Source organism: Mastigoproctus giganteus, chromosome 4 (genome assembly GCF_048544385.1).
Source record: "Mastigoproctus giganteus isolate SK-2022 chromosome 4, ASM4854438v1, whole genome shotgun sequence".
In the NCBI taxonomy this organism is placed as follows: Eukaryota; Metazoa; Arthropoda; class Arachnida; order Uropygi; family Thelyphonidae; genus Mastigoproctus; species Mastigoproctus giganteus.
In genome coordinates this window covers 90,824,809-90,842,070 of record NC_143578.1, presented here as the reverse complement: position 1 = coordinate 90,842,070, position 17,262 = coordinate 90,824,809, and the positions used below count along the sequence as shown (strand labels likewise).

Here is a 17,262-nt window from a genome sequence, read left to right as displayed (position 1 = left end):
CTACAGACAAAGAACTAAAAACATTCACAGAAGTATATCATATTATAAGTTTTGTACATTGTTATAATTTTTTACATTATGATAACCAAATTTTCTAGCCTGACTGCAACCATACTTGATATTAAGACTTGCTAGGTTTTACTGGATATGCAGCACACAGAGTCTGATAATATTTTGCATCAGCTGATATTTACATTGTGTTTCTGCACATATATTTTTATTATTCCTTCATAGGCAAATGTAATCAATGAATATCCTTTAGGAACATATACATAAGAAGTAAACACCACCTATAACACAGGCAAGTAGCACACACATAGGCCTAACAGGTGATCACCAACAGACCAGTCCACACACTGATGGAGAACTCTGTTTTGTATTGTGTTGTAAAACACAATCAGTAGTTCTCTGTTCAGTGATCACATGGAAGTTTTCTCTAGAAAGGTATGGAAATTATGATGGTACAAAATTCCATCCCTTGTGAAGATTACTTTGTCTGTGAACACTAACTTATTTGGAAACTTTGTACTCTTGGTAAAAATGAAGCAGCCATCAGCAGATGTCTCATAATGACTACATCATTTGTAGGTATTATGAGCCTGCAATGCCAAATGCATTAAGAATGAAACACTAATGTGGTTGCTACCCATCATGTATTAAGAATGAAACAATGTGTTTTTTTTTTTTTTTTTTTTTTTTTTTTTTTTATGAAATCCCCAAACATGAGAGGTATAAGAACATAGAGCACTTAGTACCATGCATGGATTAGAAGTTGAGAAGATGAAACAAAATATTTGTTGACATTAGACTTGAACTTTGCAGATTGTAATTTTCAGGAAATACATATGAAGGAAGGTTGTCCCAGAAAACGGGAGTTAATTGAATAAATGAAGAAAGATGAAAACTTCGTTCTGTGAGTTTGATGTTGGACAGTAAAAGGATGTCGATTGGTTGTGGCTTGTTTGTTATTGTTATTTGGTTTTTAGGAGTATTAGCAACTAAGGCCATATTGCTCCGGGAATATGCAGTGGCCATTCCCTGACCTTTCTGCATCCTCCGTATTTGGTGGTGACGGGCTCGAACCCCGGTCTAATCAAGAAGCGTGTGCTACGCACTGCTGCTCCTTCCCACCTGGCTACGGAGGCACGCGATTGGTTGTGGCATGTGTTCGGATTGCTTTGAAAGAGACAGTGGGAATTATAGAAGCCAATTCAGAAGAACAGTGCCCATGGAAGTATCTATAGAAAAGGCATGCAGCAGAAACAGAACGTCTGTGAGAAAGAGACTGAACAGACTCTGTTAGAGGTGAGTCATCAATTAGCTTAACTGCCCTCTTTTGAATGGAATCTAGAAACCTGAGAGAGGTTTCTAGATTCCATTCAACAAGAGGAAGAAAGTGGTGGGAGAAAGAACTGAACCTTGGGAAACACCAGCATTAGTGGAGTAGTTAGACGACAGAGCCATCTACCATCACCTGCAGTGAGTGGTCAGAGAGAAAACTGGATACCCAATTACAAAAAAAAGTAGTTGGCAAACCATAAGATGGAAGCTTATTTAGAAGACCTTTATGCTAAATATGATCAAAACCTTTGAAATGTCAAGAGCAACTGCTTGAGTTTCATCACACTTTTCCATGAATTTGACCACAGATGGGTAACATAAGGCAGAATATCACAAGTGGATCAACACTGACAGAATCCATACTGGCGATTGTTGATCAGATGGAAGGTTTCTATATACAGTAATACCCCGACTTACGCTACCCCGACTTACGCGAACTCGGAGTTACGCGGTTCTTGATTTTTTCGTTTGGCCCGCCCACTATCTTCAAGGTCGTTTTTCATATGCTATCGATATACGGTGCGACGGCAGAGAATGAGAGCGAAAGATGAACAAAATTCAACTTTGCTGCTTTTATGTTTTTTATATCAGTGAAGGGGAAACACATTTCACCATAATAACGTAAAAACCAACACAATTCCAGCTATCGGTACAATCGCAAACGCAATTAGATCGAGTTTACTACCAGTTTATAACAGATTTCACTAGCAGAAACTCAACTGGATTTTTATTGTTTTATGGTAGTAACCCCTAGAAATGTGAGGTGTTAATAGCGTATCTCTGCCTTTATGGTGTTGTTTATTCAGTTGCTACATGTGCGCAGCTTTGTTTATGCGTATCAAGCGTGCCTCCTCGTTTTGTAATTGTGCTTTATTCCCTAAAAATGAGTAAAATACTTAATTAAAAGGTGTGAAAAGGAAGCGTCCTGGTGAAGACACTGCAGATTCAGAGAGAAAAAGAAAAGCAATTATCGATAAACAGAGGCGGACTGGGTCAAAAATTCTTACCCGAGAAAATTTATAGTGACCTCATACTATGGTTTATGGCCAAAATCACACTGGCCCACCGGGGTTTCCCCGGTAAGGCTTATGGCCAGTCCGCCTCTGTCGATAGAGAAAAAATATGAAATTGTGAAACGCTTTGAGCGAAATGAAAGACCATGTGATATTGCACGTGCTACAGGCCTAAATGAAGCAACGGCGAAAAGCACATGACAATTGCAAACTTGACAGGTTGAAAATTGAAAAGGGCTTAAAAATTTTAGAAAACAGACTCCAACGAAGAATGCGTTATAGCTACAAAGCAAGGAATAAAAAAATTATTAGCTTGCTACGAAGAAATTCTGCGTGAAAAAAAGAACGCGCTGTGTCGTCAGACGAATTTGTTAGATTTTATGAAGCCATCGACATAACTTTTTAACGTAAGTCATTTGTTTTTTTAATACATATTTTGTATTAATATGTATAAAGAACTGCAATTTTATTAATATTTTTCTTCTAAACTAGTGTTTTTGTTAGTCCTTGGTCCCAATTAAGCAAAATTTATATGTATTTATATGTAAAGTTGTACCCCGACTTACGCGAATTCGACTTACGCGATTTTCGTTGGACCCACCTATCGCGTAACTTCGGGGTATTACTGTAGTTTAAGAGTTGGCAGTTAATTGATTTCTCCATTACTTTAGAAAGAGTAGAAATAGTTGCAATGGGACAATAATTGCATGGGAGGGATTTCTCACCGTTTTTAGGAACCGGCTAGCTATGAGTGAGCTTTCTTAGCATCAAAATTCATCAAAATCTTTCTGACATCCTTTTGACAGAAGACCACAGGAGGCACTAAATGGAGCATACTGGTAACGGTGAGAGGTGGTTTACCAAGATCATTAATACACAAGTTAGAAGAAAAATAGGATGCTAGCAGGTCAGCTTTATCTTTGGCTGAAGTGACTCTGGAACTATCTGGTTTTGACAGAGGTGGGAACAGGGATGGGCAAAAGTTGTGGCCAATAGTTTGGTAAGAAACTAGAATGCACGGCTACCATTTGGACAAAGAGCAAGTTTTCTACTCTTAGACTGCTCGAATTCTAGATTGGACTGATTAATAACTGCTTTACAATTGTTGCAATCTTTGGTGTAGACAGAAAATGAAACTGAAGATTTGGAAATAAACCAATTATGATATGCAAAATTCTTCTCTTGAACAGTGATCTGTACTGGTGTACAGATCATTGTATATGTAGTCTGGTCATTCAGTGGATTCACACACCTGGCCAAAGTAAAACTGCAGGGATCAAAAATATCCCTACTGCTTCATTTTGACATTAAATGTATGGGTTTGTTGCACACTGACTGGACTACCTCTGAGCATGCTGTTGCACTGCTATAATACTATCCTAGAATCGGAAGCACACCAGCATATCCTTTGAATGTGCACACACCATGACCTGCCATTTTTAATCTCTGAGATCTGAATTGATGACTGCATGAAGCAACAAAGAAACTACCATATTTTCTGGATGACTAGACAGATGGATGTTTCAGGAAAAAATACTTCCTTGCATATATATGAAATGTTTGTTGTGTTTGTTATTTGGTTTTTAGGAGCATTAGCAACTAAGGCCATATTGCTCTGGGATATGCGGTGGTCATTCCCTGACCTTTCCGAATCCTCCGTATTTGGTGGTGACGTATATGAAATGTAGATTCACAAATTCTTAGTGTTAACACAGAACGGCAAAAATCTTTTTTTTACTGTCACACTCATCATTACAAATGTTATGGTCTGAACTTTTTCTTTCTTCAGAGTGTATCACCTTCAGCACAATCAAGGAAATTGCAGATTTGATATTTCTTGAAAGATATCAACTCTTTCATGTTTCACTGTCAAAATTTTCTACCCATTCACACACACCTAAAAATAGTTGATCGCTTCGTTCATCCTGTTGGCATGTCAAATCATGATCTGATGCCTCCATCCATTTGATTCACTCCTCATGCATGGATGTTTTAAAGGGTTTGTTAATTGAGATGTCCAATAGCTGCAGTTAGCTAAGTCCTCCTGGAATTATAGCTAACTCTGTATTTAATTTAGTAACCATCCTTTTTGTTGCCTCCATTACATGTGATCTGAGCTGGTCACACTAAAAGTACTAGCATTTTCAGAAATGCCACCCAGATGTTTTGATCATACTTTCTCTAGACACAGCTAAAGATAAAAACATTACATACATGCACCTAATATATCATTGGACCATAAAATGAAAGGAATTTTAGGAAATAAAAAGTTCATCTTATGGGCTGGAAAATATAGTATTCATTATAATGTGGACATGAGAAATAAACTGTAATAGCAGTTCATTCCAACAACTTTACACGAGCCATACATGTCCTGCTGTAGCACAAAAGTTATGCAATCATGATCCTAATCAGGTACTTTTCTACCCAATGGATACTTAATTTAGGAACATGATGTATATGTACCTGTTTTAGAAACAGCATATGCACAAAATAGTAATACGCTAAGAAAACCTCTTGAATAAAATTAAACTAAAGTATCTCAATGGCATATAGTACCTGTTCATCTTACACAAAGAAATATGAGCTAACAATATAAACTAATGAACAGCACAGCAATCAGGAAAATACTCATAAGAAAGATGAATGAGGTTAGTAAAACCACAAATGCAATAAAAATTTCATACAAAAAATATCTAAGTATTTAAAGAATGAGAAGTATAATGTGGAAGCTAAGAATAAAATGAAATCAAAATATATCATGTATAAATGCAAATATGAATTTCATAGATTTAATGAAGAATAAAATTAGCAATTTACTCTGTTATCAGCAGTCAAAATCCTAAAGGCATGATAAACTTGTTCTTCTTTAACTGATCCTCCTACATCTAAGAAATTAGCTGGACTTCCTCCATACAGATGAATTATATCCATAGTGGCCATAGCAAGGCCTGCACCATTTACTAGAGAAAGAAAGGATAAATATTATATTGTAAATATCTGTGTTTCTCTTTCAACATATTTTTAAGTGATATATAATATGCTTGAATGTATATGACTGCTTTTCAACTGCAAGTGCCAATTAATCACTGGAAAGGTGTTTATTTTAATTAAAATACTTAAATTAAAACAATGTACAGTAAACCCTCACTATTAGGGGGGGGGTTACGTTCCTGAGAAATGTCGCGAATACCGAAAACGCAAATACTGAGTTATGGCTCCCATAGTAATAAAGGGGTTCCGTTCCAAAGTATGAAATATATAAGAAAAACTAATCTAAAATTTTGTCTATGTATGTATTATATGTACCTTCATAATATGACTATGTACATAGACAGTACAAGTGAAATGCAAGCATATGGCATCAAAATGAAAATAAGAAACAATTTAATATTAAATGTAATAAAATGCCTTTGCTAGAAAAAACTTATCCCGCCAGTGCTATCACCAGTTTCGCTAAAGTATTGATAAAGGAGTTTTGCCTTTTCACGAATGATGAATGAACTTAACGGAATTTTATTTTGAGTTCAGTCTTCTATCCACAGATTTAAAGCTTTTTCCATTTTTTCTAATTTAACATCACGAGTTACAGAGCAAATTTTTGAAGCGCGTTTTCACGGACACTACGGCGGATTTTTTCTTCCGATTTTTTGATTGATCGTACCGTTGACTCATTGATTTTATAATTTTTGCCACTGAGGAGACACTTTCACCATTAGAAATTTTATCTAATAACTCAATTTTATTCGCTAATGTCATCACCTTCTTTGATATTTTCACATTTCTCTTGTTATTCGTAGCCATATTTTTGTAGGGGTTAGAAAGAACTTGTCCACAATAAAGTCACTTTCTTCCGTTAAGACACTCGAAAAAGTCTGTTTTACACTGCAAAACCGTAGATTTATCACTTTTGTATGCATATCAATTTATAAGCATATAAATTAAAAGCAAACAACGAAACCTTCCATGACAAGCGCATAACACATACTGAACAAGGATTAGCGAGAAACATCCACGCTCGCGATTTTGTCACCCCTCTCCCCCCACCCACTGAGCGCTGTTTTGACAGGAAAGATAATTTTAGCCACGCCCATGTTTTTTTTATGGCGGAAAATATTCACGGCGCTTTAAAATTCACATTTTTTTAGGTTTCATTTTATATTAAATCGGCAATCGCGAAACCGCGAATACAGATACCGCGAATAGCGGGGGTTTACTGTAATTTTACTTTTTATCACGAGTTTCTGTCCCTATTTGGCAGAAATAATAGATTATATAGAGAGGTTATATATTTTTTCTCCATATAGATAGAGAATATGTTCCGATTTGTCCTAAGATTTATTTTACTAGGTTAATCAGTGACAAAATACCATTCAAAAAATGGTATTTTTATACATTAAACCAGAAAACTCAAAAAAACTTTTCTTACTGAAGATAAGTGAAATGTTTGGTTCTCATATGTGGCCTGCACAGTGTGCTTAACAACTTCATGCCAAAGCACAAATATCTTCATACTCATGCTCACAAATGTTTAAAAAACACTTTCCACATTTAAAATAATGGTACCACATATGAAATTGGTACAGCCACATATTGTGTGCACTGGTTGCTACTTCACCTGATGTCATTTACGACATTCAACATGCATATGCATCAATGCTACCAGGAGAGTCAACATTTCAAATGGATTAATTGTTTGCAAAATACAAAGTTGTTTTATGTGCTATAAGATGAGGCCATGCCAATTTAACATCTGACCTTCATTAAATATAAATAACTTCCTTTATATAATGTAATTGATTTTTTTTGTGCGTGTTGGGTGTAATTAAAAGTTATTTGCTAAAGTGTTGCATGAAAGGCATGTATGTAATTGTTTAACAGTTAATTCATAGTACCTATATATAAATATTGAACAATTTTACATGGCATGATTTAATTTCCACCCACTGACTGAAGACAAACTTCCACACAGACCATTCTGCAACCATCCTTCCTCAATTTGAGTTTATGACCCCTCATATGTTTAGTCTGAGCAAGAGAAAGAATCTCATCAGCATTGGGCTTGCTGAATCCATTCAAAGCCTTAAACCTCAATCAGATTACCTCACAGATGCATAGTTTCCAGATGCTACAATTTGCACAACTGAAGCCTTTCTTGGTAAGAGCACCCATTTATTCCCCTCAAAAATCTCATTGCCCTCCTCTGCACCTGTTCCTGCAGCTCTACATCTTTCCTAAAATGAGGCCACCAGACCAGTGTGAAGATACTCAAGATGTGGCCTAACCACTGTCTTATACAATGAGATAATCACCTCCTTATCCCTGCAACACTGACAAATTCCCATGAGATGTCCTGGCAGCCTGTCTACACTGTTCAGAGAACCTCATATCTGACTGTACCCCCAGGTCTTTTTCATTTTTCACTACCTTGAGTGTAGTACCACACAGTTGGTATGTTAATCTGGGATTACTGCTATCCATATTGCAGTAACTTATATTTGTCAATGTCAAACTTCAATTGTGATTTCTCAGTCCATTTGCTAGATCTTGTAGAAGCATACCTTGATTACTGTCATTAACCACACTGCCAACCTTTGTATCATCTGAAAACTTAGACATTAAGCCTGATATACCTTCATCAATATCATTAAAAAAAATGTTGACACTTTGAAAAGTCCAATAGTAGTAAAGCATCAGCCTCCATTTATCTCTGATTTCTCACTAATTATCTTGGCAAATCTCCAACCACACTGAACACATTCTGCCCCCAGTGCCGTCCTTGGTTTTCTGATAAAAAAAAGATTAGACGAATCTGAACTTTTTGCATGAAAATTTGCTCACATCTAATTGATTCCTAAAAAGGGTGATGAATTTCTCTCTCCCACAGTAATGAAGAACTTCAACTGTCAAATCTTAGACTATCTTGAAATATGGATTCCATTCACGGTGATCCAATAGTAACAGGTTGGCTTATGTTACTCATCTGTGGATAAATTCCATGGAAAAGCTTAGAAGCTCAAGCAGTAATCTATATTTTTAAGGATTTCAATCAGGTTTAGCATGAAAAATCCAATTTTTGCAACCGAGGAACTTGCTTCTTCTCTGACTTACTGTGTGTGTGTGATTACCTCTCAGAGGCCATCACAATGTACTGCCTTGTGTTGCACTACCAATACCATTAAAACTTCTAAGAGGCTGTTACTTATTAGTAATGCAGTTAGAAGCTGGCACTAAATGACTAGTAAGTAACAATATAATTCTTTTAGAAGTGTTACTTATTTCAATACCAAGGCAACTTGTCTCAGCTTCATATTATGAGAGATCAATACCACTCTATTAAAACATCTTAGCCATTCAGCTGTTGTGTGGGGGAAAAGTCTCCTATCACATCAGCACTTTGCCTACCCTCCAGATATAGCATGAAATTTTGGCTGGCACAATTTTTTTTTTTTACATTTTGTCAGAGTATACTCAGAGGAAAAGTCAAAGGGATCAAAAACTATTCAAATAATTAAGTTTTATTGTTTAAAAATTGCAATGGGGGGATTTATCCACCAGCTCAAAACAAGACAGCCATCACTCAAACTATAAGCACCACCCACTTAGAACTTTGATGTTTACAAATTGATCGAAACTCTCCTTCTAGAGCACCCACATATGATCATTTTTATTTTAAACTGCTATCTCTTAACGAGATGGCTGAATCATCTCAAATCACCAACATAAGAATTTCACTTTGGAACCTGTGTGTAAATCAATCCAAACCACATTCACAGCATGACACCCCATTAAGGATGACACTCGTAATAGGGAAGGGTGGGGGATATTTTGATCCAGCTAATTTATTAAACTTTGCTTTTTCTATGAGGAAACAAAAAACCTTTCTAAAGAAATATTTTTATATTTCTTTAGAAAGACCTGAATTTCATGGTAGAGTTCAAAGTGTTGGAGCAATTTCCCTCTACTTAACTACCTGACTTCATTACAGCACAACACAGATTCGTAATCTACCTCAATTTCTAATAAAAATAATGCTGGAATTGTCAATGGTTTAGTACAGATTTTTAAATTAAATTTACATAATATCCACCCATTACAGATTCCTGATTCATAACTTTGTTGTTGTATAATGCAGTGAACTTGCTTTGAGGGGGGAGGGGAAATCGAATTAGAGTGCTCCACTTTGGTCTCAATGCATGAAACACCTAAATTTCTTCCAAAAATGATTTTCACTATCAGTCACCACAGTACAAGTAGGAATGAGTGTGGATGGGATACCTAATTAAGTCCACTATAGGAGGAGGCATAATTCTTCTTCAAGACAGTTATAGCAGAAAGTTAAGTCCTGTGTGTAATGAATAAGTTGTCAAAAACTGTATTTGAACACAATACTAGTGTGAAAGATGCTAACTCATTAATAAGGCTAGAGGAAATCATTGAAACTACTTTTTTAATGTGATGAGTCAGCAGAACAAGTGTAGCCCACACAGATACCCTTCTTCTACAGCATCCATATAGCAACATTTTTATTCCAATTCATTTCAGATCAAGATGGTCACTGCTCAAATTATAAGCACTACCCACTTGGAACTTTGGTATTTACAGTCAGTTTTCCAAACCATATTTACATTACCCTGCAATGTATACAACTAAAAGTTTGTATGCTGTTGATCCATTGCGTGAGTTGGAGTTTTAAAAAATAACTAACATTTTATATTTAGTGATTAGAATATCATTGACCAGGATGTTAATGATACTCTAATCACTAAATAGAGTATCATTGATCAGGATGTTTGGGATATGTTGTCAACTGACAACATATCCCAATATCCCAAACAAATTTCCCTCAGATGGTTGTATTGCCATCGGAGACAGAAAAATTATAATTTTCGTCAATGTCAGGTATAATCCTTCAGTTTAGATCCATCCGGCTGGCAGCCAGTTTTACAAAAAGTGATCAGTGACAATAATTACAACACACAAAATAACTATGCGGAACTCAAGCAAGTTCCTTAATCCCATAACTTTACGTAGCATTGTTATTTCAAATAACATGTTTATTGTTAATTTGTGACCATTTATTGTCTGTTCATAACCCTCCATTTAAATCACTCTAATTTGCTTTTATATATTTCCTCACCGATGAAGTAAATAAGGATTGAGTTCAAGAAATACCTCATTTATTAATTTTTAATGCAGTTATGCTTGGCATTTATCCTGCATTGTGTGTTGTCTCCAACGGAGATCCCAAAATTACGGCATAACTTGCTAGCAATAAAACATTTACTAACATGTGGTGCAAAGTGACTTTTTCTTCTTCCATTATATTATTCTTATATTTCTTTATCATTACCAGATTTTTGAGACCTATATATAAAATATATTTTTCTCAAAATTCTTATTATAAATCCACCATTTAAAAAATGGTGGACTTGTCAGGGAAACCCCGGTGCACCGGAGGCCAATGTGATTTTGGCCATAAACATTAGTATGAGGCCACTACAAGTTTTCTCAGATAAGAATTCTCGACCCAGTCCACCTCTGTTTCTATGTACCCAGTTACACGATACTCTCTACATCATTCATTGCAATACACCAAATTCTATGCAAGTCCAACAAGTCGATTTTTGTGAACTTTGGATGAAACTCCTTTTCACTTCCTCAACTGGTTTCCTCACTTATGGTAGACCAGCCAGTGTTCTTACCATGGTTCGTAGAATATCTAGTGGCTATAAAAGTCTTAATCCAATAGTAAACTGTATATCTGCTTGGAGTTTTACCAAAGCCTGTACAAAATTTCTACTTAGCTTGTGTTTCTTTCATCCAAAAAATCTGTGCTCGTTCTGTATCAGTATATACTACCATTTCTGTTTAGACTATAGCAACAACAACAAGTGGCTACTTCAAAAATCAATAATAAATGGGCATTAAAACGCTATCTATTTTTATCAATCAGCATATGCTGACTGATGTTATGTTACTTTTGACTTATCTACTCTATTTTGCTTCTGCAGTCTGTAATTGACCTGAATGCTAAATTTCAATTAGCAACTTCTATTATCTGCAACTACCTAAATGGCTACAATTTGGTATGAAAACTGGATCTACTATCACTTCAGAAAGCCTTATATATATATATATACACTGTATTTCCATTTATGCACCATTTCAATAATAATTTTAAAGAAAGATTTACTCTATATAAAAAAGTATTGTACACACACACACACACACACACACACACACACACAATCACTAAATTATGACCACCTACCTAATACTGTGTTAGGGCACTGTATGGATAAATAGCTGCTATTCACCTAGGCATTGATTCCACTAGAAGGCTGCTGAAGACATATGTAAGGATCTGGAGCCATGCTGCCTGCAAGGTTTTCCACAGTGTAGGAATAAATGATGGCTGAGTGTCCATATGCCTCACTTCCTGTTCCAAAACATCCCACTAATGTTCAATTGGATTGAAGTCAGACAAATCTGGAGGCCAATCAACACGAGTGATTTCTTCACTGCGTTCCTTGAACTACTCCTGCATGGTGTGGTGGGCCTGATGACACAATGCATTATTGTCTTGGAAGAAGCCATTTCTGTCCAGGAAAAAAATGCAACGTGGCAAGGTGCACATGTTCTCCTAAGAGCTTCTGGTAGACCTCACCAGTGAAATGGTTCATATGCACCAAAGGTCCTAGTTCTTTCCAACAAAATATGCCCCATATTAAGCAACCACCGTCACCTACCTGGATAGTGGGCACCATGCATGATCGGTCCACCCTTGCGTTGCTTGTGCTACACATGAAGGCATTTGTCGGCATGTTGTGCCAGGTATTTGGCCTCACCTGCCCAGCATACTCATTTCCACCACTCCAGTGTCCAACCAGCATGTTGTCCACGTCACAGCATTCGCCATCAACGATGATCAGTGATGAGGAGAGAGTATCTCTTGGGCTGTTTGCTGTGTAACTTCATATTTCTGAGTGTGCAGAATATCATCATCTGGGATTTTGGTCTTGCATTCTCCATATTGTATTGTGATATCAACTGTTACACAGTGACCTGCCATTGAGCCCGTACAACATGCTGCACCCTACGCTCACCACAAACATCCACCTTGCGTAACCCTTTACAGTTCGGTCAGCAGGAGGTGGTTTGACCTGTTTGACACTATTCTTTATACACTTAACCACAGTGGACCACAAGCAACTGACAAGACATGCAATTTCTGATGAGCAATTTCTGTAATATCTTTACTATGTCTCATAACTGTTACTTTATTACTTTGACTTGCACAACCAGATGCACATTCCCACTGTTCTAGTGTATGAAGCTGTTCAGCTTTTTATACTGCGAGCTATACGACATAGTCCATTATGGATTAGGTGGTCATAATTCAGATATAACTGAGTGTGTGTGTGTGTGTGTGTATTATAAATAGTATGAATCAGAGCTGTAATACTCAATACATTCTATGTTGATAATAATATTTGTAAAATAATAAGAGGAGTTTACCTCAATATAGTACGTAGAACACTTCCGTATGATACTCTCCAGAAATTAAAACGGAAAAAACGAAAAAAACGACAACTTACCGGTACATTGGAGTAAAATATAAATAATTAAAAACCAATTTAACACAATTCAAATCAATTTAAAACAATTAAAAATCAAATTAACGCAATTAAAAGAATCTAACAAAAATATTCAAAACGATTTTCCTTCCTTAAGCTGACAATGCTTTTCAACCGTATGTCATGATCACAGGGATGAAAATTACCGAATCGGGTTAAACCTGAAACTTAAATGGTGATTATTTGTCTTCGCGCATGCGCGTAAAGGTCCACGCATCAGAGATCAAATATGGCCGCCAAACATTAACAGAATTCTCGTGTAATTTAATTTCTATGGTTTCTGCAATTAATAGTCGCGTATAATTATGTTGAACATTAAGTATTTTGGCCTCGTTAAATAAAAAAGTATGTTTTTCATTAATGGCATGATAGGCTAATTCTGACGCTGCTGAACGAGAAGCACGAACTGAGGCTTCATGTTGATTTACACAAATATTAAGAGAAAATCGCGTCAAACCTTGGTAAGATGAGTCGCAATCACCGCAAGAAATGTATACCAGATCATTAATTTGTGTTGCGAACGCGGAAAGAACCGAGCGATTGTTCAGTATAGTGTGTAACTTCCGTATTGGCCTGGCTACAATTTTAAATTTGGTATCTTTAAAGAATCTATTAAGCTGTTTGTGCCACTGTTCAACATATGGGACAGAAATTTTTTGATGTTACTATTGTTGGTTGGTATAGTATTTTGTATCGTATCCTTAGCCTGTACCCTAATTCGGTTTATTGTGGCAATGGAATAACCCCTGTTTAAGAACCTGCTAGTTAATATTTGTATTTCTGAGTCCAAAGCAGATTCCGTCGTTGAATATTTATAGGCATTTAGAAATTGATTAAAGATAATCGATCTTTTGTAGGTGAATGGGTGATAGCTATTATAATGTAGAAGCATACCGGTGTTTGTAGGTTTTCAATAGATCTTAAATTGTATTTTATTCGAGTCCCGGGTAAGCGTGAAATTTAGAGTGTTTAATGACTTTGTATCCATATCCTCCCTTTCCAATGTAAATTTGAGTCTAGAATGAATATTATTAAATGAATGTAAAATGTCTTGGATAGTACTACTATCAGTAAAAACTAGAACATCGTCTAAATACCTCCCATAGTATGTGATACAGGGTCGAAAAGGTGTCAAATGTATATGCTCAATCGTTGAGAGATAGATCTCTGACATTAAGCCGCTCAGGCTCAAACCCATTGGTAATCCAAAAATTTGTTTGTACACCTGGTCTCGAAAGGTGATGCAGTTGGCCTCAACTAACAGTTTAATTAAGTGAAAAATTTCCTTAATAGGTAGCTTCGTATAATTAATCGGTGTCAAGTTTTTATTTAACATATCCCAAATAATATCTAATGTGTAATCAACGATTACATTCGTATATAATGAGGTAACATCTAGCAAGAATAAATTGTACCGGTAAGTGTACCGGTAAGTTGTCGATTTTTTCGTTTTTTCCATTTTAATTTCTGGAGAGTATCATACGGAAGTGTTCTACATACTATATTGAGGTAAACTCCTCTTATTATTTTACAAAGTATATTATAAATAGTATGGCATAGTAAAAATATACCCAAGCAAGCAATGTTCCCATCCATTCCAATGTAGTTCAAGTGATACTTTGCAGCTTCTACTTCCCGTGGGTCACTCTCTGAGTTATCATCCATGGCAAAAATTTCCTTTTGTCGGAAGTCAGCATTATCATCAAAATTAATCTTGGCATCAAAACAAACAACTAGTAAATAATTAGAAAAAAAAAATAATAAATAAATAAAGAAAGGAAATTTTATAAACTATACAGAAAAGCAACTGCAGTATTATAGGATCAACTTAAATTCAATTCAGAAAAAAAACCTTTAGTAACTTATACAAAACTAACTCTAATTTATCCTTTAAAAGCGGGATTTGCATTTCCAAATGGATTATCCCAACGCTGCTATATTCTTATATTTTGGCATGATAGACCACATATAAAAAAACAAAAATGGTAAAAATTCACTTACCTTACACCAAGTCAAGGATTTTCATATGAGAGCATGTGGCAATCCTTTTTAATTAGTATACATATTCCTTTCTTTCATTTAATTGATCCAATGTTAATTGCTAGACTGCCACTATAGCTCATTGTGAAATCTGTATAGCATAATGTTATTACAGTCCATCTGTTAAATGTAAGCAACAGTTTCTGTGAGCATTTTACATCTTGCTCAGTTCAATATAATATAGTTACTGTTTAATATGTTTGATATGGAACTGCAAAACAAATAATGCATTATTACAATCCACAGTATATGATACATTGCTGCTTTTTGGAATTTTTAGTGCTTCATCTGCTTTGGTCAATGCACACCAGAACATATAAACATATGTTCACAGGATCAACATGCAGTGTTGTGCAGACTAAAAAAAAAAAAAAAAAAATCAGAACAACACATTTGGGAGGGGCTACTCCATCTGCCTGTAATTTAGAATCCAGTCTTGATTGAAATCATCTAAGAATTTCTCCATTGTCTGGATTGAACTCTGATTTCTCCATGAGTGGCAGTTGCGAAACCACTATAATCTCAGAGGATGAACATGCCATGTGAAACAAGTATTTAATATATGAAAATATGTATACATAATTAAATATCAGCTAAAGAAAAATATGGAAGAGCACTCTCTAAAAGGAGCTAGAAAAAACTCTAAATAAAGATGGCAAAAAATTGTGTAAAGTAAAAATCTTTTAATAAGTTTAAAAGTGATATATAGTGAACCAATAAAGTATAAGTAAAAATTTTAACTGTAATTTACATTATGAAGTATGTTGAATGTTTTATTGTTTTCTTGTAAATCTGTGAAACTAAGAATTCAGAGAGCTTAACTCAAATGAATTCTGAATATGTTCGCTGCAAATAGGCAGAAGTCTACTTCACTCACTTTCAGCATTGGAATAAAATTTTACAATTACATAAATTTTACAAGTAAAAATTGAGAAAAAGCACAAGCAATTTGAATCACTTCACCTGGAGATATGTGGCAATCAACCAGAAGTTTATTGGCTCAGTAATGCAAAAGGGTTAAATTAACCATTTAAAATGTCAATTGGAGGACTACTATTTTTAATTACAGAGATTTGTTCATCAATGCCAGTGCTTTTAACCATCATAGACTAGTCAGCAGCAATCATCTTAAGTGGACTTAACATTTTTAAAATTTTAATCATTGAATTTATTCAAATACTTTGTTATTTCATGTATGTATCTCAGTTGTTTTGTGCTTATTAAATTGTTGAAATTAACTTTTGAATTTATAAACATTAGAAATGACAATGGAAGCAAATGGAAAACTAAGTACTTGAAACTGCACAGAGTGAAATTATCTTAAATTTCTTAAAAAATTAAGTATAATTCTCAGGCATTTCTTGGTACTTCCTGTACCACTTCTTCCATGACTGAACTGCTGTACTTCACACACTCTCAACTCCACATAATAAGAACTACTGAGTGAAGTTTTCTGACTATCTTACAACCAAACCTTGGGGTGGTTACAGAAGTGAAACCAAAGCTCTAAGAAAATTAACACAGAAACGGGCACACAACACGTTTTGCACAAACACAATTTTTTTTTTTTTTTTTTAACCATTGTACTGTACCAATTAAAAAATAATGAATAATGTAGATTGAAAGTAGACATTGTATTTGAGGAATTAAAATTTACACTGATGTAATTCTAACAGATATTTAAATTTATAATGTTTTCTGTTTATGGTTTAAAAAATACACCATGGTGATCACTAGATGGTTGAATATTAAACGGTCAAAACTAAATTCCTTCTCTTTGGTCTTTCAAGATGTGTTCCTCATCTTAAAGTGGATTTATAGGGAATGCTGTTGTTCCCTCTGATATCACCTTTTTGATTCTAAATTGGTCTTTAAGGAGCATTTCATGGATATGAAGGTTAAACTTCTCTGGGCGTGCTATGGGGATTTTAAGGTTGATATGTTCAAGGTCTCAGGCCCAAAAGTAATTTGCAAATATTTCCATTTATTTTTTTGCCTATTTTTTTTTTTTTTTTATCAGAATGCCAAATACTGGATATTAAGTTGCCTGGAAATCAAACCCAAGCTGTATTGATTGTCTTCAGTAACTCAGTTGGTAACTCATTTATTGCTGACTACGAGTTAATTCGTATTTGGCGATCTGGCCCAGGATGCCACATACAAGTTAACTCTGACTGGTATGACTTGCCTTTCAGGCGTAGCTACAAGTATATTTGTAGCAAATACAT

At 35.2% G+C, this 17,262-nt stretch overlaps 1 protein-coding gene across 1 annotated transcript in view; it reads right to left on the bottom strand.

Annotated features, from left to right (window-relative positions):
- Nucleotides 1-17,262, bottom strand: part of ScsbetaG (Succinyl-coenzyme A synthetase beta subunit, GDP-forming) — a 144,003-nt gene that overhangs the window by 13,924 nt on the left and 112,817 nt on the right. The window contains exons 8-9 of the mRNA XM_090371673.1: nucleotides 14,566-14,727; nucleotides 5,175-5,317 (exon numbers count right to left, since the gene is read on the bottom strand). Coding sequence (XP_090227799.1) covers nucleotides 5,175-5,317; nucleotides 14,566-14,727 — 305 coding nt within the window. The remainder of the gene's footprint in view (nucleotides 1-5,174; nucleotides 5,318-14,565; nucleotides 14,728-17,262) is intronic.